The 24,657-nt window shown below is 40.6% G+C and overlaps 3 protein-coding genes across 5 annotated transcripts; 2 read left to right on the top strand and 1 right to left on the bottom strand.

Annotated features, from left to right (window-relative positions):
• The first annotated feature begins 2 nt into the window (after nucleotides 1–2).
• Nucleotides 3–5,693, top strand: mboat4 (membrane bound O-acyltransferase domain containing 4). 2 transcript variants are annotated; one of them, XM_037099034.1, is made up of 3 exons: nucleotides 3–457; nucleotides 2,997–3,221; nucleotides 3,644–5,693. In XM_037099034.1, the coding sequence occupies exons 2-3, from the start codon at nucleotides 3,043–3,045 to the stop codon at nucleotides 4,587–4,589; spliced, it is 1,125 nt and encodes a 374-aa protein (XP_036954929.1). In that variant the 5' UTR covers nucleotides 3–457; nucleotides 2,997–3,042; the 3' UTR covers nucleotides 4,590–5,693. The 2 variants fall into 2 exon arrangements, with proteins under 2 accessions (XP_036954929.1, XP_036954930.1); XM_037099035.1 differs by lacking the exon at nucleotides 3–457 and adding an exon at nucleotides 2,148–2,858.
• A 140-nt stretch (nucleotides 5,694–5,833) lies between these two features.
• Nucleotides 5,834–10,492, bottom strand: coq2 (coenzyme Q2 4-hydroxybenzoate polyprenyltransferase). Its single transcript, XM_037099033.1, has 8 exons — nucleotides 10,312–10,492; nucleotides 9,504–9,884; nucleotides 8,663–8,829; nucleotides 8,253–8,374; nucleotides 7,907–7,992; nucleotides 7,664–7,797; nucleotides 6,319–6,507; nucleotides 5,834–6,153 (listed from the first exon to the last, which is right to left on the bottom strand). The coding sequence occupies exons 2-8, from the start codon at nucleotides 9,826–9,828 to the stop codon at nucleotides 5,998–6,000; spliced, it is 1,179 nt and encodes a 392-aa protein (XP_036954928.1). The 5' UTR covers nucleotides 9,829–9,884; nucleotides 10,312–10,492; the 3' UTR covers nucleotides 5,834–5,997.
• Nucleotides 10,493–11,285: 793 nt separating this feature from the next.
• Nucleotides 11,286–23,758, top strand: LOC119019997 (zinc finger protein 462-like). 2 transcript variants are annotated; one of them, XM_037099027.1, is made up of 11 exons: nucleotides 11,286–11,540; nucleotides 11,933–11,996; nucleotides 12,090–17,236; nucleotides 17,331–17,620; nucleotides 17,983–18,101; nucleotides 18,493–18,627; nucleotides 18,756–18,996; nucleotides 19,732–19,874; nucleotides 19,969–20,192; nucleotides 20,750–22,022; nucleotides 22,910–23,758. In XM_037099027.1, exons 2-11 carry the CDS (start codon nucleotides 11,987–11,989, stop codon nucleotides 23,029–23,031), a joined length of 7,704 nt encoding a protein of 2,567 aa, XP_036954922.1. In that variant the 5' UTR covers nucleotides 11,286–11,540; nucleotides 11,933–11,986; the 3' UTR covers nucleotides 23,032–23,758. The 2 variants fall into 2 exon arrangements, with proteins under 2 accessions (XP_036954922.1, XP_036954923.1); XM_037099028.1 differs by lacking the exon at nucleotides 11,933–11,996.
• The last annotated feature ends 899 nt before the right edge of the window (nucleotides 23,759–24,657 follow it).

Genomic DNA, 24,657 nt, shown 5'->3' with positions numbered 1-24,657 from the left:
AATCGCTCCGCAAGACAAGTCCGCAAGAAAAAAAAAAAACAAAACAAAAACAACACAACAACTTGGTGACGCCTTGTCCTCCCCTCGCTTCTGGGAGCAGAGTTTTCTCCCCCCTCCTCACACTCTCGGACTGATGCGATCCCTGCAGGAGACTCTGCCAACTCCTTCAAACTGCAGAGTTTATACAACTGCACCGTTGCACAAGAGCGGACCAATCAGAGCGGGGCGTGCTGCGTGACGCGGTTGATGAGCCCCGGTCAAACAGCTGCTAAACTTTCTCACGTGAGATTTCTTTTTTTTTCTTTTTTTTCTTTTTTTTTTTTTGCAGGAGAGAGGATCGTCAAAGTCCAAAAGCCCCTCACACGCTTTATCAGATGCCGAGGAGTGCTCACAGATAGCGGGGTGAAACGGGACAGTAGGCTGCACTATGACACCCAGATCCAATAGAGACACAGGGGTGATTATTAATCCCTATTATACACACACACAAAACATGAGTGCATCACATGATTAACACACCTTGAGGTAATTATAGAGGGAGAAACAAGTTTTAATCAGTGCTGGTGCAACTCTGGTTTTATTGTTTCAAAAGCAGGTATGAAGCCAGAAAGTCCTTCAGCGAAACCCTTGTAGACAGCAGAGTGAGAGTCAGTGAGAGGAGATACAAGGCCTGCTATGTACATTTACTCAAGTACACATTGGAGGGACTGGTGCTTTACTTAAAGGTGCATTATGTAGTTTATGGGAGGAACATTTTAATCAGGAGAGAAAGATGTTCATAGATTGATTTGTATTTTTTTCTTTTTATCTATGCCTGAACGGACTGAATAAATAAACTCTGAGTTGACAAAGTGACCTTGAGGGTTTTACTTTGTCTACATGTGGTGGACCCTGCCACCTTTCTAGTTCCAGTGTTCCTTATTTTCCTCTGAGAGCAGCTTGCTTGTTCAGTTATAGGGGAAAAAAATTAATATTTTGGAATTTACATTTCTTCCCCACAACTACATTGTACCCCTTTATGTATTTCCACTTCATGAAACTTGACAGTATAATTCTACCTTACCACATGTCAGATCCTCATGTTCTTTGTACTCCTACATTTGTCAGCTACAGTAACTTTTCAGATCACAATTTCCCATGCCCATCTTGTCTCGTTGAATCCCAAGTGTATCCAAATGTGGCGATTTTGAGAGCGAACTCCTCTGATGAACTGAAGGATTCAAGGACAAGTTCACCCGCAAATGACATTCTGTCATTCTCTTCTCACTCCCAATGAAACGGTTGGTGAAGTCTCGAGGGCCACAAAACATTTATGGAGCGCCACAGCAAAACGGGTTTTGCAAGATTGTCCTGGCACGAAAATCAACAGAGTCAAATCAAAGCTTGTCTAGTGTTATTCGAGTTGAGATCAGATCCACAAAGTGACTTGAAAAGATTTAAATCTGCATCGTCACAAAGCTGAAAACCTACGGCGATCTTACAGAATATGACGTACAGCTGTGTATTACACAGTTATTGTAGAGAAATTATCCTTTAAGACAAGAGTTTACTGTTGTGTTCATTTATGGTGTGATTACAGGCAGACATCTGTTTCCTGGTTATGCAATCCAGGCACACACCTATTTCTTGGTATGAAACCAAAATGCCTCAGTGAAAAGGACATAACAAGGGGGAAAACCTACCTAGCACTGATTTCGTCTTAATAATATATCCATACACTGTGTCACCATTATATTCAGTAATGCATGTACACAATACAGGAAATGATGCAGGTAAATTAGCACAACCATCAACAACAAATTGATTTAACTACTTCATATACAGCTAGTTAGTTTGGTCCAGTGATTCACTGTTGATTACTCTTGTATTCCCTGTTTTTATTGCATTTATTTCTCTGTGAGTCGCTGCCCCTGCTCTTATTTTGCATGGTGGTGTATTTTGAAGCTTCTTTTAATACTGGATTTGAAAGGCATTATAAAAATTATTATTATATTATTATTATCATATTCTTTGTAAATGTTTTTGTGATATTTGTTTTCCTTTTTTTGTAAAACACTGGATTCATTGGACCTATTTGGACTATAAATAATCACTCACATGAAACCATAAGAGAAATTCAGGAGGGAAATAACTGAAACATGACAAGGAGCCACAGCAACACACTGATTTTTAAAGGTCACAAGCAAAGAAAGGTTATCAAGCACTGGTGTAATTTTTTTAACAATGTCTTGTATTTTATTGGCTTAACTATGCGTGGCATTTAAAATCTTACTCTGAAAAGTGACTAGAGATTTCAGATAAATGTAACTGAAGTAAGAAGGGCAACATTCCCTGTTGAAATGTGCTGGCATAATATCATGAAATGCTCATGGCAAATACAGCCAAGCCTTTAATACAAATCAACATCAAGCTGCTACACGTTTGATCTGGTGAAATAAAAAAAGATGAGCATGTTTGGTTGGTTTGGTTGCTTCAGTTGCAGAAGTACGAGCTAACAAAAAGCTTTTGTATCTCGCCCCACTGACAATGTTAAACATGGGCTTAACTATTATCAGTACTGTGTAATAATGGTAAACAGAAGGGAACGGCTTTAATGCAAGCCACAGTTGGAATGACAAAGATAGTCAGTTCAGGTTAAACAAACATATTTCGCCCTTTATTAGGACAATCTGCACCAAACGACTGCCATCAGCTGCTTTGTTCTCCCTCGGGGGAGATTCGCTCTCAGACTCAGTCATGGGTTTGATGAACTGGTTGTGGGAGCATCATCAGTTTTTGATGCACCAATGTTTATTACTTCCATACGCACTGTTGTTTTACTCTCTTGCCAAGTGGGGATACCTGTCCTTGACCTACAGGTATGTCATTACAAACCAATTGACTGATTTTATTACATCCAAAACCGCATTTTTCTGTTGACCCACTGACTCATTAATCATCTCTCTGCCACAACTCTGGTCATTAACTTGATTTTTTAATTTTTTTTCTATCTACAGGTACCTGTTTGTTTCTGTGGGAGGATGTGTCCTGGCGCTTGTCACAATGGGCACCTACAGCGTGCTCCTGTTCACCTCCACCTTTGTCTTCATTCTGCTCGTGTGCTCCGTGGATCCCAGCTGTGTCCACGTCTGGGCGTTTGGTATCCAGATGTTGTGGCAAACCTTCTGGCACCTGCTTATACAGTACAGGGAATACTACCTGCATGAGCCGGTCTGCATCAGGTACTGAACTTAAATGAGGTCAGCAGTATGTAAGCGTACACCACTATGCTTTACCAGAGCATCCAATATCAATTATGAATGATCAGATCAGCTGTCTGGGTAATAACTGATGCATTTAAGGGAACATTTTGGCAATATTCTTTATTTTAGAGGGATGTTAAAGCTTTTCTGTTGCTCATTTTTAAGAGTCAACTTTGTAATGAGATTGAAACCATAAATGGACCTTATAGCTTGATTGCTCTCTCATGTGTTATTTCCACCTTACCCCACCCCACCACCCGAGGAAACTTTGAACCTAATTTTGATGCTTTTCCTCTCTTTTCATTTGGGAGAAAAACATAAAATGCATACAGAAATTTAAACCTGAATTCCTCTTTCTGACCCTAAGTAATCAAATTAACAATTTTTTTTGCTCTTTTCAGGTTGTTTCTGGCGGTGTCCTCTCTGATGCTGCTCACTCAGAGAATCACCTCAGTGTCCATGGATCTCCAGGAGAAGCAAGTTGTGTTAACATTTGCGTCCAGGAGGGAGGCTTGTGCGATGCTTCTCCCTCTCGTTAGCTACACCCTTAATTTCACCACACTTCTCGGTGGCCCTTTGTGCTCCTATAGCCGATTTGTGTCCCTGATGACAGACATCAGACCCAGCCCTCCACCTAATCCTCTTCGGGTGGTCTTCCTAAAGCTGATGCAAGTGTTACTGCTGGAGTGTTCGAGGTACTTGCTTGTCTATTTTCTTAAACATAACATCTATGATCCGTCCAGTTCATTCATTCTCTATGGCACGCTGTGGGTTTGGGGTCTGTCTGTGGCTTTGAGGATCCAGTATTACTCTCACTGGAGGATCAGCGAATGCCTCAATAACGCAGCTGGGTTCGGCGTTTGGGAATACTCACAAGAAGAGTCCCCAGACTGGAGCAGACTATCTGATGGAGATTTCTGGACAATCGAAGCGTCAAGCCATATTGCAGAGTTTGCCCGTCGATGGAACGCCACAACGGCCTCGTGGCTGCGCAGACTGGTTTACACCAGGTGCAAATGCTTCCCCTTGTTCATGACTTTTAGTTTCTCAGTGTGGTGGCATGGTTTGCATTTAGGGCACTTTGTGGGGTTTTGGACCTGGGCAGCAACAGTGAAAGCAGATAATAATATACACAGGCACGTGCGCCCCAAACATTCCTCAACATTAGAGAAAATTTACACTTTTTTCAGCTGGATAAACACTCAAATGATTGTTGCATGTGTTGTCATAGCAGTGGAATTAAGAAATTTGTCTGCTTTGAGACTTTTGTCTTTAACATACGTAGGTCTGTTTCCACTATTTAATATAATTCTCCTCATCTTACTGAAACTCAAAACAGTTTACTAATGCGGTCATGTGAACACACTCCCACACCTATCCTTTTGTGATATAAAGGGTTCATGGTACAGGGTAAATGCTAAATTAGAGTAAGAAGTTATTTCACTGTCAACAATAAATACTACTTTAAATCATTTATCAACCAGTGGTATTGGTTAATAAACATCGGCTGCAACTTTATAATGTTTATAAATGATCTGCACTGTATTTATTAACCGTTTACAATGTATTATGAACATCAGTTGCAACTTGACAATTAACTGGTAGTTTAATGGTTTGTTAGTATTTCATCACTTTTATTTAACGATTAACTGAAGTTTAACTAACTAAAGGTTTAACATTTATTGAACGTGCAATATGTATGAATTGGCCACCTGTTAAATTCATACACAAAACAAAGGAGCCATAGCTAAATGCTGTTAACTGTGGCTCTCATTGGCCAGTTAGCTCAGTTAGCTGTGGAGCTAGCGGGCCAGGTGGGCAGCTCAGAGTACAGGGGAAGTGTTGGTGTTTACACTGCTAGCACAGTAGCTCTGGACCAAAACAGGCCAGGTTAGCTGGTTATGATGTTAACTTCCTCACATTCTGTTGATGTTTTCAACTACAATCTCACATTTTGCACCTTAGTGATGGTTATTGTTAAGTGTCACCAACAGGCTTGTTGTGTCATTAAAATAAATGAATGGATTTCACATTAACATGTGAAGACTGCTATAGTCTAACTATATTCTAATTCTGTATTTCTTTTCTTTTCTGTCATTGGACTGTTAACAATATTGTTTAACAAAAGCTCAGTTGTGTACTGCGAAGCAATGATATGTTCATTCAAATAACCCCTTGTCTTGTTGAGTGTTAGAAGAGGATGTAAACTGGAGACCACTTTTACAATTTCGCCTTGCCACTGAACTCTTCAGGTCCGTGCAGTCTTTACTCACTTTCATCACATAGTTTTGTTTGCGCAACCTGCATATTTACTTCATTATTTGAAGATGACTTCTCTCACCAACACTCAAAAAAATCTTTCCTGCACACAAGATCATACACGCTTGAGTAGGAGATAATGATAACAACTGACTCATTCACAAAGCTGAACTAAACCCTCAGGTAGGTTTCTCAACACTTGGTGAAACTACAGTAAATGAAACGAAAACACCAGTAGCCATTATTCTGGAATCTTTCTGCTCCCTAGTGGTGTGTATTGCTTAATGCAGCTTTTAAGTGTATTAGGCAACAATAACTACAACACCTTACAGTTGAATTCCTGCAATTACGCGATAAATTTATTGTGTGGGATAAAAATCAAACTACATCTTTTGTCGCTTTGTTTCAAAGGAGAATCTCACAAGGAACTGTACAACATTGTAGTATGTGATTTGCTGTAAATGTAATTAAATAGTATTTGTACTGATTATCACACTTATCTGACTGCTCCCTCATTTTGCAGCAAAGTCTCTCTTCTTTCTTTCCACAAATTTCCTGCAACAATTCCTAAGAACAACAACAGCCCGAGGTTTCTGTTTGAGATGAATTTCTTCCAGCAGTCCTCTGGTTTGTTAATGTCCAGTGTGTATATCTGAAAGAAAGCAAATGTCACAAGTTAATGGAAAACCTACACCTACAGTAAGAGGACCTGTTACTAATGTAGCCAATTTAGCGTGAATATCTAACTCTTTACTGTGTAATAACCAACCCTTTGGCACGAGTATTTGTTGGCACAATAGAACACTATGTTCCTCACCTGATGTGTGAGGTGAATGGCCACTGTGGACAGTACAGCAAAGTAAGGCAGAGTCTGTTCAGCGTTGACCCCAGCTGCAACCAGTCCTGACATCATGGCCACCGAGAAGCCGCTCAGCCAGGGTTTGGTTTGCTCCTGGAACCTCAGAGCAGTAGATTTGACTCCTACCTTGACATCGTCTTCCTTGTCCTGGTGATCACACAAAGAACAGAGGTCTCAGTCGGTTTTACTTTGTGACCGTAATATATGAGCCCAATATTAGAATCATATGAGTTAAAGGAATAGTTTGCATTTTGAATAATATACCTAATTCAGTAAACCTCTTAATACGACGCATGTTTCAGCTTCACTGTTGTGTTCCTTTTCTTAATAGGTCTAGCTCTAGTGTTCCACCTGCAGGCTGCACAATTTATCCACAGCTAACATGATGCTATAGTAATGTTGTGCGATACAGGCAGGTAATACATAGTTTTTCATTTCCAGTCTAATGTACATGATATGAAACATTTTTGGACCAAACTCCAGGAGAACTGTTTAGGTGGCTGGAGAGTTTGCGAAAAAAGACAAAAACATTTAGTTCCAACATAAAGAAGTGTTTTGCAGTATCAGAGGATAATAATCAATTTGATTTAACTACTGGCTCAAATTTGGTTCGTGCATATAATTTGGGAGAGACAACCCAGTCCTAAGTTGTTGTTTTTTTTAAATTTTGTCTGATGGGCTAAACCCTTTATGTGCACTTGGATCACTGATGAGCAATTACTTCTTAAATTATTTTTACTTTCCACCTGGGATATGCTGGGATTTGAAAACAAATACAATATATTGTCATTTTTTTATTATCACAATTGACTCAATATGTAATCTTACTCTTTCCAAATTAAACAAAGAATATCCATAAGTGTTGCACTGCCTCATTGAATCGTTAAAATTCAGCCACTCACTGTAAATTCACTCTAAATTTGATGCATAACTGAATTTCGGGAGGGATATCTCATTATTATAATAAAACTGACTGTAAAGTATTTAAATTATTTAATTTAATTAATTAATTACTACTCCTTATTGCCACAAACTAAAGACTGAATGCTGGGGCAGCATATTGAGAATGACAAAAAATATGGATGACTGGATAACTTGGTGAAAGACCTCAGTTTGATACTAAATACTGACTAAAATGCTAGATAAATCAAGCAGAATCAATAATTTAAAAAGCAAAACGTAAACATATGGTTTTGAATTTGATGAGCTACTATATGAGTGAAAATGTCCTGAACATGTTAAATGCGTGCTTCAATAGAAACATAAATAGGAGCAATGGGGAATGTGGAGCCCCCTAATTCACCTGATGTGCATATATCGTGTCATATATCAGCGTCCACATCACTCCTGAGAAATACAGCGGGAGGCACACGGACCAATCACAGGAGCCCTGGACAGCGGACCAGCCGAGCAGTGCCCCCCAGTTGAAAGTGAGGCCTAAACAGAAGCAATGCGAGGAACATGAGACCAACTTTAGCTTTGCTGATGGATATAAATACAACCTTTAGATGCAGAACACCCCAGAGTCATCGAGTGCAGCACATACCCAGCATTAACTGCGGCCAGTAGGTGATCCTCTTCATCAGCGGGTAGGTGACGACAAGAGATAATGAAGCAGCACCCAAAGCTATGCTGTGAAGAGCATTATGAAAGCTGTTAGTTGAACAGCGGCGAGCAGTTTAATACATAAATAACTCTGAACTGTTTTATTGTCTGCATTCTATATTACATGACAAATGTATAGATTAATCTTAGGCCAATGTGATGACTCATCAATGTTTTTCCCCTCTTTTTCTGGCTTTATTTTGATATGTGAATTTGCAAGAATACACACGAAATGTGTGGTGAGACTAAACAATTTGATGGAAGTACTGCCCAAGACCACTGGTTACCTGTAATAGTTGAGACACAAAAGAACCCCAAGTGCCAGGGAAAGCTGTCCTCCCAGGAAGACCAGTGCCTGCATCCGAGAAATCTCTCCCGATGCGATGGGTCGAGTGGCTGTTCTGGCCACCTGCATGAAAACATATGAGGAATGGAGTAGTAATAATGATGACACAGGTCAGCAGAAGGCACAGCTATAAACCAGAAACAGCATCTTATTGAGTATTATGGACACTGTTATGATAGTTTTAATATGTATGATCACAATAGATTTCTTCATAAAGAAATACTTGCTAAGGAAACACCTAAAAGATTTTTTTTTTAAAAAGAGTTGACAGCACAAAGCATAGCTGAGCTTTTCAGGAGTTATCATAGTAAGACCAGCCAAACTATATGCATGACAAAAGGTTTCATATACCTTTTTGTCAAAATCTTTATCCCACATGTCGTTGATGGTGCAGCCCGCTCCTCTCATTAGCAGAGCCCCTGTACCAAACAGGGTGAGCATACCCAAATGTGGGAGGCATCCAGGATCGGAAGCAAGAGCAATGCTCCATGTACACGGGAGGTACAGCAACCACGTCCCTACAATAAACACAAACCCCCTGTAACTTCAGTGAACTCAAGAGGAGATTAACATCCAAATAAAACGACTGCGACTTGAAGGCCAGGCAGAAAGAGACGGTGAGTCACTTTTAAAAGAAAAATAAGGTAAAATTCTTCTTCTTCTTCTTCTTAAATGTGAATCTTTTCTGGTTCCTTTACTCATCTGGGACACTTAATGTATCTTAATATTACTGTGTTGAATACAAAAACAAGACATTAGAGGATACCATTGTGGACATGGAAAAGTCTGACTGGATATGTTATAAATCAAACAACTACGACAGACAGTGTTAGTCAACGTGTCCAGCTGTGAGCATGTAATATAAATCACATTCTGAAAAGAGGATGAGAGCTCCCCCGCCTTTCTGCAGAATCACTTACCACTATGTAGTACACTCTTGTGTTCAAGCTTTTAATTACAATCATAGTAGGAGTGTGACTCTACCCCAATAGATCTTGGGATGGCCATTTATGTTTGTATATATTCAAGCTTGCCTGGACCTTTTGGTTTAACACCAGGATGCAGAACAAGTGGGGTAGGTCCAATGTTAAATCTAGCTAATTTAATTGCCACAGTTATGGTTAGAACATCACACTGATTCACAAGATTATAAAGGTTTGAAAGCCTTAATCTTTCATTTGAATGTACAAACCAATAGGCTTGTCCAGCCTCATCAGCCGGAGGTATGGCTGGACAGGTGCTGGTGCTGAATTCACAATTGTAGCAGCTGACAAACTGAATGATCTTCTCCCATAGTGCTGTGTGTCATGTAGTTTGAGCAATGGGCGGATTGCACTCTGGCTGCAAAACACTCTCCTCAACACACTGGAATCTGAGTGGAGACCATCTCTTGTCCTTCCTCCTTCCGTTTTAAGGAGGCAGTTTGACAGGGAGTAAACACAGTGGTAAATGGTCCCATCGTGAATCCTCCTCAGGGCATTAAGAGGGAGCCCGCTGGTCAGCTTGGCTGGAAGCATGCTGCTCCTCTGAGGTCAGACTGACATTATCTTTATTTTTTCTCCCCTCAGAAACCCTGAATACAAATAAGAACACACACAATGTTTTTTTGTTGTTTTTTTTTGGTCAATGCTCTTTCTCACAAAGGAGTACTTTTCTGCAGCAACAGGCATTTCTTTGTCCCAGCATGAATCAGGTATACAAAGACTGAGATGTTCACGTGTCAGCTGTTTGTGTGCGTGTAGCTGCAGTATCAAGTATCATAACAGTGTACCTGCGTGTGTTGGCTAATAAACGTAAGTTAGCTTGTACGTAGTCATGGTCAAAAAGAGCACACGCTAATACTAATTCATTCATCCGCATACAATGATAATACTGTCATCCACTTAGGACAGAAGGTATAATGAATGTCAACCACAGACACACTCTGCGAATTCTAGTTTACAGGATTAATATCAGCGTTAACTTGTCTTAAACATAATCCAGTAAATGGTAATACTTACACTGTTGGTAGAGAAAAAATACATTTCGAAAGGACACTGGCTGTCACTGCTGCTGTGATTTCCTGTTTTGGTACGTCTGGTATATCGTTCCGGAGGAAATCATGTCAGTACTCGGAACCAATGACAGCCGTGGGAGGGAATGGTCGACATCCGGGACGGTCCTCTGAGCCGATAATCCGAGGGGCTGTATAAAATCAATATGCTGACAACACAATCCATTTAGACAAATAACTAGTGCTAATCCTGTACAAATGGTGCAACATAATATCGGTAACTGTGCCTTGGGCAAAAGAAGCCCAAAGGAAAAAACAACTGCAACAACTAAAAAACACTGGTGTTTGTATTATCTTAAAACTAAAAAATGCAATAACGCTAAAGGACTTAAAGTTACATTCAAATTATTATCACATTTTGAAGTCTTTCTGGTAGAATAATTTAAATTACTATCTACACTTATATATTATTGTGGCCCTGTTGTGTTAGCTCATGCTGATATCTGTTTCAGGTGCGATTTTCAAGGCCTTTCACCGTTTTAAAAAAATCATTTTAACAGAGAGCAATCTTCGAACTGCCCTAAAAAGATGACCTGGGGCGAGAGGCTACAACGATGGTAGAATACAATGTGAAGTTTTCTCTAGAGATTTCTTGGAAGTTTATCTGCGCTTCTATTAGTGTTGCTAATATTTCATTAAGGGATGCGTTACTTAATAGCTCTGACATGTTACTAGATAGTGTTTAACCTTGAAGAATAGGTAACATTCCTTCACATGCCACTGAAGTATATAGCTTAGATTTTCTTTTTCTTTTCTTTTTTTTTTCTTTTTTGCAAAAAAACAAAACGGAAGCGAAGAACCTCCGGTCAAATTTGCTGTTGGTTTCAAAATAAAAGGTCTTGTGTTTTAAACTTTAATAATACAAAATGAATAGGATGTTATTTTTTAAAATTAATTTCTTTTTTAAATACATTTTTTTTACTCAGAGTATTTCTGTGACTGGCTTGAATTGAAATAATTGTGTGTTTCATAGTTAGAGAGCGTTCTCTCGCGCCGCTAGTCGTCATTATTTTGAAGGTTGGGTGACAGTTGACGGAAGTGAAGTGGTCTTGCTGTTGGAGCGGAAGCATGAGCCAGAATAGTTGTACTCGCGGGAAAAATGGCGGAAATGTGTGCTCTTATCACGTTATCAACACCAGCGATTCAAAACATTGCCTCCTAAGCCTCATCCAATGCGTGAGTACACACTTTCACCTAGCATTTTTCGCGACATGTCTTTGTCCGCATTCTCTTTTGAACGTGTTGTTGAGAGACTTGTTTGGTCAGTAAAGGGCCTGAGCTCGTTTTTCGTCTCCTTCCTGTTGATTGTACCTGACTGATAACTAACTAAACATCGAGGTCCGAAGTTGTTTTTTGAAGTTACTGCCTTTGACTGACTGCTTGCCAATCGACTTACCTATAAATAGCATCATATATGTTGTTGTCAGCGCTTCACGTTTTAAATATCTGTAGAAAACCCTCAGTGGTGTAGTCGATTCTAACGGTGGTAATAAAGTAGTAACCAACAGATGCATGGCGCTTGTTTTGCACCTTGAACAGTTCAATAAATTATGCTTTTAATCCTCTAGGTATGTCACAGCTGTGTCTTTAGTTAAGGCTGTGGGTTTAGAGAGGAATGCAAGATGCAAGAAGGTATTCATTAAAGTCACTTTTCTGGCAATGTGTTGTTTTAGTGTTACGCATTGTACTGAGCATTCATTATTATCTGTTGTTTACCTCCCTCAGAATCAATGCACATCTCTTCCTCTGAAAACAATCGAGCTCAAGAATCCCCGAAAAACACTTACCAGTGTAGTCACTGTCCACTCAGCCTCAAATCCAAGATCTACCTTTTTGAACACCTCAACAAGGAGCATGGCTTTGATGTAGATGCTGCTCTCAGAGATGCTGGTTTAAAAAACCCTGGGACTACCAAAGCCAGCACTGACGACAGCAGTTTGGGAAACAACTTTGAATGCCAGCAGTGTGATTTTAAAAGTGGTAGTCAGGATGTTTTGAATGAACATGAGAAGCGCTGTCAGAAAAAATCAGAGGATCGGAACATGATTGGGAATCCAGTCATTTCCGAGAACCAGGAGACCAAAACTACATTGAAAAATGAGCACAGGGATGCCGTAGGAGCAAAAGCGATTTCCTCTGCTTCCTCAGTTAAGCCTACCTCAAAAACTAAATCCATGCTTAACTCATCAAAGGACGTGAAAACATACAAGAGGCCACTGCAGACCATCACCAAGTTCTTTAAGGCATCTGGATCAAACAGGAGTCCCCCAGCGAAGTTAGCTGACGGCTCCAAAGAAACCCTGCTCTTGCAAGAATCTCCCTCAGACTCCAGTCCAAACAGTAGTGGTGTGTTTAAAGTCACTGCAAAGCCCACGATTGATATAACCGGAAGGGCTAATTACTGCTTTTTGTTAGATGACCAACTTCAAATTACTGATCTGAGAGCACCAAAGCCTAAGCAACATTTAACAGAAACAGCACCTGACAACATTGGCAAGAGGTCTAGTAACACAAGCTCAAACCACCCCCCTGCTAAAAAAGCAAAGTCAGACAAAGACCAGGCAGAACTCCAACAGGACACGAATGCCAGTAAGCAGCAATCTACAAGCAGCACAGAGCTTGCATTAGAGTTTAGTGAAGATGAAGAAGAAAAGAAGGTTAATCTTGTTAATGGAGACATGGGAAGCGCAGAAGTTTATTTTTGTAAGCACTGTGACTTCAGTGACGTGAGCATTAGAAGTGTGTCTACCCATTATCAGAATGACCACCCATACGTTAGGTATACCACCGTTTACATCCAGGATCCTGGTGATCAGAGTGCTACCTTTCGTTGTCTGGAGTGTCCAGTTGAGTTTTCTCGTGGAGCTGACCTGAAGAGACACTACACGGAAAATCATCCAGAGGCCCCCAATGTATTCACAATGCAACCAAGTGAACTATGTTTGCTTTTCAAATGTTTTGTGTGTCCATTTACCACAAATGCTCTGAAAGCCTTGAAAGAACACTACAAGGAAGAGCACCCGATACATAGTGTGGATAATTCATTGATGTACTGCAGATTTTCCACAACTAGATGCCAAGAGGAACAATCTGAGTCGTATACATGTGAAAAAGCTGGCAGTCCAGAAAAGCCACCAGAGATTTCTCACGGGAGTGCTCATACACCATGTAAGGAAGTCAATCCCACCTCCACATCAGCGGATGTGGCAATGTATCATTGCAACAAATGCAAGTTTAGTCATAAGTCAGTTGTCGTTATGCATGTCCATTACCAAAAAAGCCACCCTGATGAAGCAGTCACGATAGACAAAATCAAACAGTCAGGTCAAAATGTGTTACATACATCTTCGCAGCTCATGCCTGATAACTGTCCCAAGTCAGTGACAATAATAGAAAAATCTCCACCTCAAAAGAAGATCCTGGATCGTTCAAAGACAAAAAGAAACAAAGCTGAGCTTTTACAGCAAACAAACTCTTCGCTGTCTACGATAAATCCTAAGCAAACAACAGAAGCTTCTGAGACTCCTCCAGAGTCTGACAACACTGAGACAATGGAATCTGCGAGTGAAGAAAAGAAGTCACCGACTGAACAGAGTGAGGAAACATCTCCTGGGATAAACAGTCTTAACAGCAGTGAAACAAGTGAATTGTTGTACTGCCAGTTTTGCACTTATTCAAGCACCAACATTAAAAGTGTTGCTGGTCATCATAACGCAAAACATTCTGCATATCCAACATATTATGACGAGATCTTATGGTACAGTGCTGAGATGAGGAAAAAGAAACTTGAGGCTAAGGCTAAGTTATCAGCCCGTGCTAAGACCTCTAAGTCTAAATCTAGTAAACAAGTTGAGGTGTGTAGTGAACGAGAACATCGGCATGAAGAGGATAAGCCAGCAGATAATGCCTATGCATGTGCAGAAAACTTGTTTTACTGCCAAAAGTGCAACTATGGAAATCCGACTCCACAGGGAGTATTGAACCATCAAGCCAAAGGTCACCAAAACATAAAAGGCAACATGGAACAAGTTATTGAATATACAGCTTTGATTCGCGCTGAAATTGAAAAGTCAAAACATCAAGCCAAGAATTTATCATTTTCTGGCTATCTACCTCTTCCTCTTGTGAACGAGGGCGATGAAAATATGTTTTTCTGCCACTTTTGCAACTACAGACATAGTAATCTCCCCTATGTAATGGTGCATTTCATGAAACAGCATCGAGGATTTGGTGCTCAGAGCGCACAAGTCAGTCAGTATACTTCTATGGTTTACGCACAGACACAGAAATCACACCTTAAAACAGCTGTGAGCCAAGAAGTCAATCATGCATCCCGTGAGAAAAAACAAATTAAAAAGAAAAAAAAAATCAAGCTTAGCAAAGATTTAGCATCACCTTTAATAGGAGCCACAGATCAAACACAAAGGAGCCTTCAGTGCCATAGATGTACATACACCACTCAAACTGTGAGTGTTTTGAGGAGGCACATGTGGAAAGCCCACAAGGCAAATCGCTCAGTCATGGAAATGTTAAGAGTGTGTTATAGACAAGGAGATGTACAGACAGGGTACCACTGCGACCTGTGTGTTTTCTCTCATGAAGAAGCATTGGCCATCTATAAACACTACCAGGAACAACACCCAGTGCGTAAAGTAAGCCTTGAGTACGTAAAAACTCGGTTGTATGTCAGCCCCGAAACATGCTACCCTAAAAGGAAGAAACCTCAAACAAAGCAGTTTGATGGTATTAGTGAAGGTAATGGCGCTGATGGAAGCTCTCTATCTCAAAGATCTGGACAAAATGAAACCAAGATGTACTCTTGCAAGGCATGTTCATTTAAAAGTAGCTCCATGTCAGGTATCACTAGCCACTACCGTGCTGTTCACCCTTGGTCTGTGAAAGAAGATGGCTCAGTCCTGGATGTCACTGACAGTAAGAGGCAGAGTGCAAACCAGCAAGTGGAAGATCACAGCGAGCAGCCTGTTTCTTTTGACACCTACCAAGCACCTCTTGACTTTGAAAACTCACCTGGTTCATCTCACAAAGCCGTTTCGCACAAAAAAGCTCAAAAGATCAAGTGCCCTTACTGCCCTGCAAGTTTCCCTACCCAGCATGGCCTCAGTGTTCACTGTGGAATGAAACACCATGAAGTTGTATCTGAAAATGTAGATGAACATCAACAAGAGCAAGGGCAAATCCAAAACCGTGTGCATGTCTTTAAGTGTCCACATTGTACCTATGTAAATACCAATTACCAAGGCGTTCTCACTCACTGCCAAATGAGGCATCCTGCCCTCGTGTCCAGGGCAGACAGTCTTTACGTGGATGAAGCACATTTACACAACTGGGAGGACTGCGTGAAAAGTAACGGTCCTGGTTTCAAACTTTGTGGGTACATGTGCGAAACCTGCCCACAAATCTGTGCAACGCTGGAGAAGCTGAACAAGCACTGTGAAGAGGGCCACAATGAGACTGAGGGAGACACAGTGCCAGACGAGCCCCAATCGGCTCCCCAACCATCCACTGTGGGTAAAAAGAAAAAACATATGAGCCACAGCAATCAGGGTTCAGTATCCAAAGCTTCCTTTTTGAATAAGAAAACATATGCAGTGCTCAGATGCCAGTCCTGCCCTTATCAATGCACCACGAAACTCGGGCTTGCTCGACACTTGCAGATTCGCCACAAGAACGCGCCTCTCTCAAAGGTTTTGGATGGTCTTTACAAGTGCGCCTTGTGTTCCAATTTCTATTTCAAGAAAAAGCGACTGGCAAGCCATTATGCTAAGAAACATGGAAAGGAAGCCTTCTTAAAATACTATGCACCAGTATACAAGCAGGTCCTTGAGAAGTCAACGCCAACAGCTCCTGACTGCCCTGTTCCTCAGCAACCAGAAGACACTTCTGAGGCATCTAAATCCAGCACGATGACAGAAGGTGAAAGCAAAAAAATGGTTTACAAGTGTCCAAGTTGTCCCTATGTGAATGCTAGCTACCATGGCACGCTCACTCACTGCCAAATGAAGCATCCAGACGTCTTAGCCAGGGCAGACGAACTTCAAACCTGTGAGATACTCGTAACCGACCTGGTCGAGTGTAAAAAGGGAAAAGGTTTTAATGAAAGAGGGTACATGTGTAAAACATGTCCGCAAATTCACATATCGCTGAAGAAACTGAAACTCCACCATGAGAGGGACCACAGTCCATTTGAGGCAGCAGCTCCTGAACATTCAGTTGAAGTTGAAGCTGAAGAACAACCCGATGACAGTTCTGTGGGCACAGTTTTAGAGGCTATCTCTCTAAAAAGCGGAACACCCGAAGTGAGCACCACAGAACTTGACACCAGTCAAGAGTTGGGCACTCCAGAGACATGTCAGTCAAACCCGGCGTTGGTACAGGACAAGAAACCACTGTACAAATGCCGCATTTGTCCCTATATGGGATCGGTCCGGAAATACCTGTATTGTCACTACAAGAACACTCACAAATTGGATTCATTTAACACATGCAAGCTGCTCGAGAGGTACAACAAACGCAAGGCCAGGAAACTGCCCAAACCTAAACTGGTGGAGAGTACACAGGTCAAATGTAAGATGTGTCCAGACTTGACGTTTGACTCATCTCAGCTGCTTATTGACCACTATAGTACATCTCATAACTCAGATCGCATATTGGACTTCATTGTGTTATCACAAGCATCAAAGAAGACCACAGGGCTTTACAAATGTGCCCTCTGCAACAAACAAATGAACGGCATCAGAAAGCTGAGTCTTCATCTGGATCATCACAGAGAGACGGCGAAAGAGATGGCAAATGCTGCAGTGACCAAGGCGTCATTTGTCTTTAAGATTACACCAGAAGACAAAACCATTGAAGTAAGTTGACTGGCAATATGGTTATTAACGCTGTTGATGACATTTGCGCACACTTCATTTCATTTAAAATGTGTTGATTGTGTTTAATTTTCAGCCCAGCAGAGAGGATGAACTGCCCTTGCTAGAAACTGTGGAGGACCTGGCTCAGTGGAATGTGACACCCGTGGAGACATTCACTGCACCACAAAGTCCTCCGTCGTCACCGATGAAACTTGCTGACCAAGAGCAACCGTGCCAGGACTCGAGAGAGGATGAGCTCACTTGCAAACAATGTGGACGAACATTTATGTCGATGAGAGGTTTGCACCTGCACGAGCGCAGCCATGCTGCCGTGGCGGCCATTAAAAAACAGAACAACCTGTCTACCTCAGCATTAAAGCAAAAGTAAGAGAAAACTCCTGTCAGTCAGCAATGATAAAAAAAGTTAGGTCGATCGTTGTCCAAATACTGTCCTGCACAGTTCAAGCTAATCAAAACAAAAGGCAAACATTGCTTCATGTACAAAAAAAGCATTGTTTTTTATTGCTACATTTGGGTTTAAACTGACATGAGACCTCCAGTTGGCCTCCATTACACACATTCAGATAGCTTTACAATTCTGATCACATTATTGATAATTCTGCATTGTTATTACAGTGTTAATGTACTAAATCAAAAATGCAATACACAAATTTGATGTTCTCTATATCCAGAACTGTGGTTATGTCATACTGATTCTAATATTTCTTTCTCCATTATCTCAACAGTATTAACAAATACGTCGTCTACAAAACTGGGACAATGAGGCCTTTCCTATGTAGCTTCTGTACCTTTCGGACAACCGTCATGGACCTTTGGAGGAGTCATTTTATGAAAAAACATCTAGGTCAGTAACCTGTAAATAGCCAAACATTCCCCAACATTTAAATGGTATCATGTCACTTAAATGCATCAAATATCATCTCATTAACCTGTGATCATGTTTGATCACAAAGAATATTTTAGTTGTGAGTTCACACTTTGTAGGTTTTCTTGATCAATTTGTGGCATATTCAAAGACAGATAGGCACACATACATGTTTTTACAGGTTTTTGAAATAAATTGTTACCAGTATTGGTTACTAGTATATACTATATTAGTGTATATTCCACTGCTGTTGTATTGCAATATGCTGCAATGTGTTTTTCATATTAGAACCCAAATTACACAGCACTTGTATTGTGATAATGCAATTTATGTCTCTAATTCCACGCATGTACTGCTGCTTAATGCCCAGATGTCGTTATGGGTTTTACTGAGACTGACAACCAAGATGAGGAGAGCCGTCAGACGCCCGACAAGGAGCCCCCTAATTCATCAGAGGGAATGAACAATTTTTCTGAACCTGAGGAAGAACCTGAAATTACTGAAAGCAAGTCATCCGTATTATGTTTTCTAAAAATTAGTGCTTATAATTGTCAGAATGTTTATGAATAGCTTATGAATACCTTTTGCATTAGTAGCTATCCAGAGACTGTGATTTATTTGTTCTTTCAACAGGATCGCTGTACTTGGAGCCCCCAGATGTGCAGCGGCAGTTGAACCACTATAGCTTGATGGCGAAGGCAGGTGCTGCATCAGAAGCGAACATGCAGGAAACACCGTTGGATAACAGGCTGCTTTACTGTGAAGTCTGCAATTTCAACACCGAATACCTGTCTAGTATGCGACGGCACTACCTAAATCGCCATGGAAAGAAGATCTTCAGGTGCAAGGACTGTGACTATTTCACTGGTTCAAGGTAAGTATCTTCCAACGTGTACTTTTCTTTAATGAAGGAATACAATTCATATAGCATGTTTCCAAAAACTAGGTTGATTTGTAGTTAAAGTCAATCACTTTTACATAATGTACAGTCCATAACATTTACAACATAGATATGTGCTGTTAATACTGTCCTTTTGGCCTGTTTGTAGCAAAGACATTTATTATTATTTATTATAATTTAAATAATATATATGCCTCTGGTATTCTACCTGTTTGCATCTAAAGAAAACAATACAATAGGTGTCCCAAGAAAAAAACTTTCACTTTTAGAAAGGATCAAAACTCCTATGTACACACTCCAGGTAACATTGAGAGATTTAGGGGGCATTTGGCCTTGATTGAATACACACACTACATATTTAAATCCTATAGATGGCAGTAAAGTTAGTAAAATAGTGACAAAAGCCACTAAGTTGTTGAAGTATGCTGACTCAGTATCAAAATCCATATTCTGGGGTATGACTAATCTTCGGTGGTAGTCGACACGTGTACACATAATTCTTGAACTTCATATGGAAAGCTGTCGTTACAGAGCGCTCATCGCATGGGAGAACCGGGTGCAGTTATAGCTGATATATGACCATTGCAGTCACATAGCTAATTAGCCATGTATTTGGACATGTGTGTGATCTGTCATTTCATTTCCATATTCTGACAGTAAAAGTCACCCCCAGGCATTCATCACATTTTGTATTTCTGCCATTATTAGGAAAACCCTGGAGATGCATGTGGAGACGGGTCACTCTACATGCCAGTCAAAACCTACCCATCAGAGAGACCTCCGCTGCCCTTTCTGCCTCTACCAGACCAAGAACAAGAACAACATGATTGATCACATCGTCTTACATCGTGGTGGGTTAGGTGCTAGACAGGATTCAGCGTTCCGTCGACTAATGCGCTGATCTGTTCTTTTTTTTTTAAGGTCTTTTGTTTCTTTTGTTTTCAGAGGAACGCGTTGTGCCAATAGAGGTGCGTCGGCCAAAGCTGTCGCGTTACCTTCAAGGCATTGTCTTCCGTTGTCACAAATGCACTTTCACAAGTGGCAGTCCTGAAAACCTGCGTCTGCACATGACGAGGCACGATGACATCAAACCCTACAAGTGTCGGCTGTGCTACTTTGACTGCACTCAGCTGGGCGACTTGGAGGCACACCTGAGTGATAAGCATCAGGTGAGGATGTGTAGCCAAACTGCTCTCTGCATCACTGGAATTCCTTTGTGCCTGAATTGATAATGAAGTGTCTTCTTTGAATGTGCTGGAGCTGGAGTTAAAAAAGGAAAGGAAACCATGGACGTCATCGGTTTCACATTTTCAGTAACCGATGAGACTGTACCGCAGAAATGAATCCCATAAAATGAATTATTCGCTGAACACTTATGCGAGCAGAGAATATTGCAGGTATGACACAGTGGTCTTGTTTTCGAGGACAGAGTTCCAGGAACAACGATGCCACAGAACGTAAATTAGCATCTGAAAGTCACTGAAAGTTCTGTACATTCCAAGTGCAAAGGTGAGGAAAGTTAGATCAATGACCAATTCAGACAGGATGGTAGCACTTGGGATACAATTTTTCACACACTTGTGCCCACCGATCATTAGCACATTGTGGCTGCAGTGACTAGAAAAACTAAAATCGGTTCCTCTTCTCACAGGCTCCTGCAGTGGAAATGGACGATAATGGGTTCTTGCAAATGTGTCATTTGACTTTTTTGTTTTCTTTCACGCAGGTTTTGAGGAATCACGAGCTTGTTGGTCAGATGAGCCTTGATCAGCTAGAGGCAAGGGTTGGCAGGATGCCAGAGGAGGAAGAGGAGCGTCTGTCTGACTTGGAGTGCCTCAACAACGACAGTGAGGATGTAAAAACAGAGAGTTTTGTTACAGACTTCAGTGAAGTTCAAGCTGAGAACTCTGTGGAAGATAACCACAGAGAGAATGTTACACTAGAGTTAAACAAAGCAGGTCAGAAGCAATGGCAGGATGGCAAGAATGGACATAAAGAAATTCCTGTTAAGACCTCTGTTTTGGAATCTCAGTATGAGAATACAAAACTAAACCCCACTATTAAAGAGAATAATGAGCAGGAGCCACAAGAACAAGCAAAAACTGTGTTCTTGCCAAACAATGCAAAAGGACAGGAGATCGAAAGTATAGCAGGACTGAAAGTTTGTGAAGGGATCAGTGTGGATATCCAGTATGGGAATCATGAAGAGAGGCAGACAAAAGAGAATCAAGCCCAAACCAAAGTCAGAGATGGTGAAGACAGCGCGGTAACGATCACGCAACAAAAAGAGGAAGCAGCAGAGGGTAGCTCAACAACATATGAGAAAATAGCTGAAAAAGCACAGGCCCAGAAGCCATGTGTAAAGGCGCTAAATCACAGAACGTTAAACATCGAGGCTAGGGTTGAAGATGACGTACTACGTCAAATCTTCCTGCTAGATGAGGATGGCAGCATCCGCACAATACACAAGAAGGCAGATCTGGACAAAACAGTTAAGACAGAGAAGGAGATCGAGCAAGAGGTTGTAAATAATATTCTAAATGAGATCCAGATGCTGGATGGAGAGGGCAGCATCACTTTGGGCCACAACCGAAAAAATCATGTTAATACAGAGTCAGCTTCAGCTTCAGCTTCTGCAAAGACAAATCAAAGGAACGCGCTTACTCTTGGTCCCAACTGTGGGCTCATTAAAATGAGCCAAAAGCGAAGCTTAGGTGTCTTGTTTACAAACTGCAAAGAGACACAAGTGGAAAATAAGAAAAACTACGAGGAGCTAAGAGACAATGATGAGGAAATGCCAGAACTTGAGGATGAATATCTAGAAGAAGAAAAGGGCCCACTGGGTAGTTGCAAGGAGCAAGATGAGACTGATGAGCATGAGCTGAAGCAGGACGAGGAGGATGAGATGATCACCGAAGACGACGGAAACAAGTGCACAAATCGGGGACACCAGGGGAGTGACGGGACACAGGAAGCTGAGAATCCACCTGTGCCCAAAGGTAAGAAAGTAAATCGATCACAGTGAATGAACGTGTTTGACAGAAGAACAGATATGATGCACGGTGATGGACAACATGTCTAATGTCAACATTTTCTGTGTAAGCCTGCGAGTTTCCTGACGCACATTGGTCTGGATTCAATGAATGAATGAATGAATGAATGAATGAATAGGCTCCAACTAAAAGCGGTTAGGGTTAGATGAGGTTAGATGAGTGCCAAAGATGAGGCCTTCAGATTGCTTGTTTTTGTCTGACCAACAGTCTAAATCTGAAGATACTTGTCATTTTCATTGGTTGCATCAGTGTGTTATTCAGCTGGTCAGTTAAAAAAGTGTAAAAGAATGTTTTTTGTTTTTGCAATAAAAGGTGCAAGTAAATATTCTTCCTGTGATTCGAATGATGAAAAATGCACCTTTTATTTCTGTTTACAATACTTTAAATAATATACATCAAATCAAAATGTTATAAGGTGCGCCTAAATGAAAAGCTTCAACTATCACAGTAAAAGAGGGGGAACTAGTTCATATTTTGCATTTGTGTTTGTAAAAAGACCAAAGCCATTTATATTACTATTTGCAGATTGATTTTCTTTCATTCAACAAATCATTTCACCTTCTTTCAACAAGAACTAACTTCTCAGAAAAGCAATTTCATCACATTTACTCTCTTTCATTAGCCATCATGTCTATGATATCATTACTGGTATGTATAAAAAGCTTGAAGATGTCATCTTGGGCTCTGCAGAAGTTGTGCTGGACATTTCCCTCCATTTTCAGACATTGTTTTGACTTAATGATTATCATTTCATTGAGGTAATTATGGGTCGCAGCTAGTTTGGTTTTGGAAATTACACACACCAGTCTAAGTTAATTTCTCTTTTTCTTCAGGTGCGCTCACTGTCAGAGATGGAGCATCTACAGAGGAGAAACTGTTTACATGTGACCTCTGTGGACGAAACCTCACCACCAGCTCTGAACTGAAGCAGCACATTGTGCGACATAGGATATAATGTTTGTCTTTGTGTTGAGGATGGCAGTTGGAGTTTCGCATGGTGATTTTTGTGTTGGAAGCTAGATTTTATCTTCATGGACTGTCCTCTACACTCTCACAGCAATTTGTGTTTCTGAACAACCTGGTTTTTCATGTTTTGAAGATTTTAAACTTTTTCTAATTAAATGTTTTTATGGTAAAGATTTGGATAGAATTTAATTTTGTGAGTCAATAAATTCAAGCTTCAGAACCAGTGTGGTGAATGTATGGAGTGCGGCATGTTGTCATTAAGAAGTTGTTTTACATTTGTTTCGTTTAAAGACACTAACAGATATGCATGAATAACTCATGTGAAGATCTTTTTCTTTTATGAAAAATATTATTATTCTTTATGATAATGGAAATATTAATCAGAGATTATTACTGTAAAACATCCACAAATCTCTACACTGTGAACTACTGTTGCATATAAACTGGCATTGAACCTCCTTGTTCAATATCATGACCTGGACCAACCTCAGCTCCACAGATGTGGAAATGCTTGTGCTGCCTTCAAGTGCCGTTGGGTATTTGAATACAAGTTGTTGTATAGCTTTCCAGGGAAGTAAATGCTTCCAAGTACAATACAAGCTGTATTACATTTGATGTGCTGTATTAATAATAAATGTATGTTTACTTTGTAACGTTTTTGTCGTATGGTACAGTTGTTTTTGTAAATAAACTTAAAGTCTGATTTACATACCTGATACACATTTCCCTGTGTCATTCTGCTGTTGAAAGTATATTATTCCGTATATTATTCGTATTTTTTAAATAATCAGGTTATCACTATGATTACATTATAACTATTGGCTGAGGCAAAACCAGCATTCAAATCTACCAATTTTACAGCACACGGAGTGTAAGGAAATGGATTTTCATAAACCTTACAGACGTGTGCTGGAGCACAAAAAATATGTTTAAAGGTGCAGTATGTAAAAATGGCCACCTGTTCAGTTCACATTTTGTAACTGTTGCTCCTGTTCTGGTGCGATTCATTGCAAGTCGGAATTTCCGAGTCACTATTCCTGACTTCCAACCTTAAAGCTTTCCAGTGCAATTGCTTGGAAAAATGGAAGCTCGCTGCAAAAGGGTGTATGAATGGCAAGTGTGCATCTTCACAACCAACTACAGCAGCCGATTAAACAAGTTAAGCACTTTAAAAAGACAGGAGTTGTTTCCAAACGCATACTATCAAAGACTTACTGAGCACAGATCAACCAAATGATAGTGAAAATGACAATGGCAAATTATTAACTGCACCTTTCACAAACACTACACTACACTACAATGCAAACATTGCTGAAGAGGTAAAAAGTCATTGCTCACTATGAGCACCACCATACTGTTGTGAAGTCATATATGAGTTTATGTCGGCAGACTCAGGCTTAGCAGATCTTGTCCGAGTTTCCAGTTTAGAAATCCCAACCTGGATGTTTTGTTTCAGTGGCGTTCAATGGATTGCACCATATTAGCTGGTTAGCTTGGCAGCTAGCAGTCGTATTAGCCGAGTCATATTAATCGCTATCACCTCCTCAGGTACAAAGTGGGTAGAGGCTAGCATTCTAACTTAACTTAAAACGTCCAAACTGTTAACTCGTTTTGA

The sequence above is a fragment of the Acanthopagrus latus genome, chromosome 5 (assembly GCF_904848185.1).
Source record: "Acanthopagrus latus isolate v.2019 chromosome 5, fAcaLat1.1, whole genome shotgun sequence".
NCBI classification, from domain to species: Eukaryota; Metazoa; Chordata; class Actinopteri; order Spariformes; family Sparidae; genus Acanthopagrus; species Acanthopagrus latus.
The sequence above is the reverse complement of the archived record's forward strand: the minus strand, read 5'-3'. Positions and strand labels throughout refer to the sequence as shown.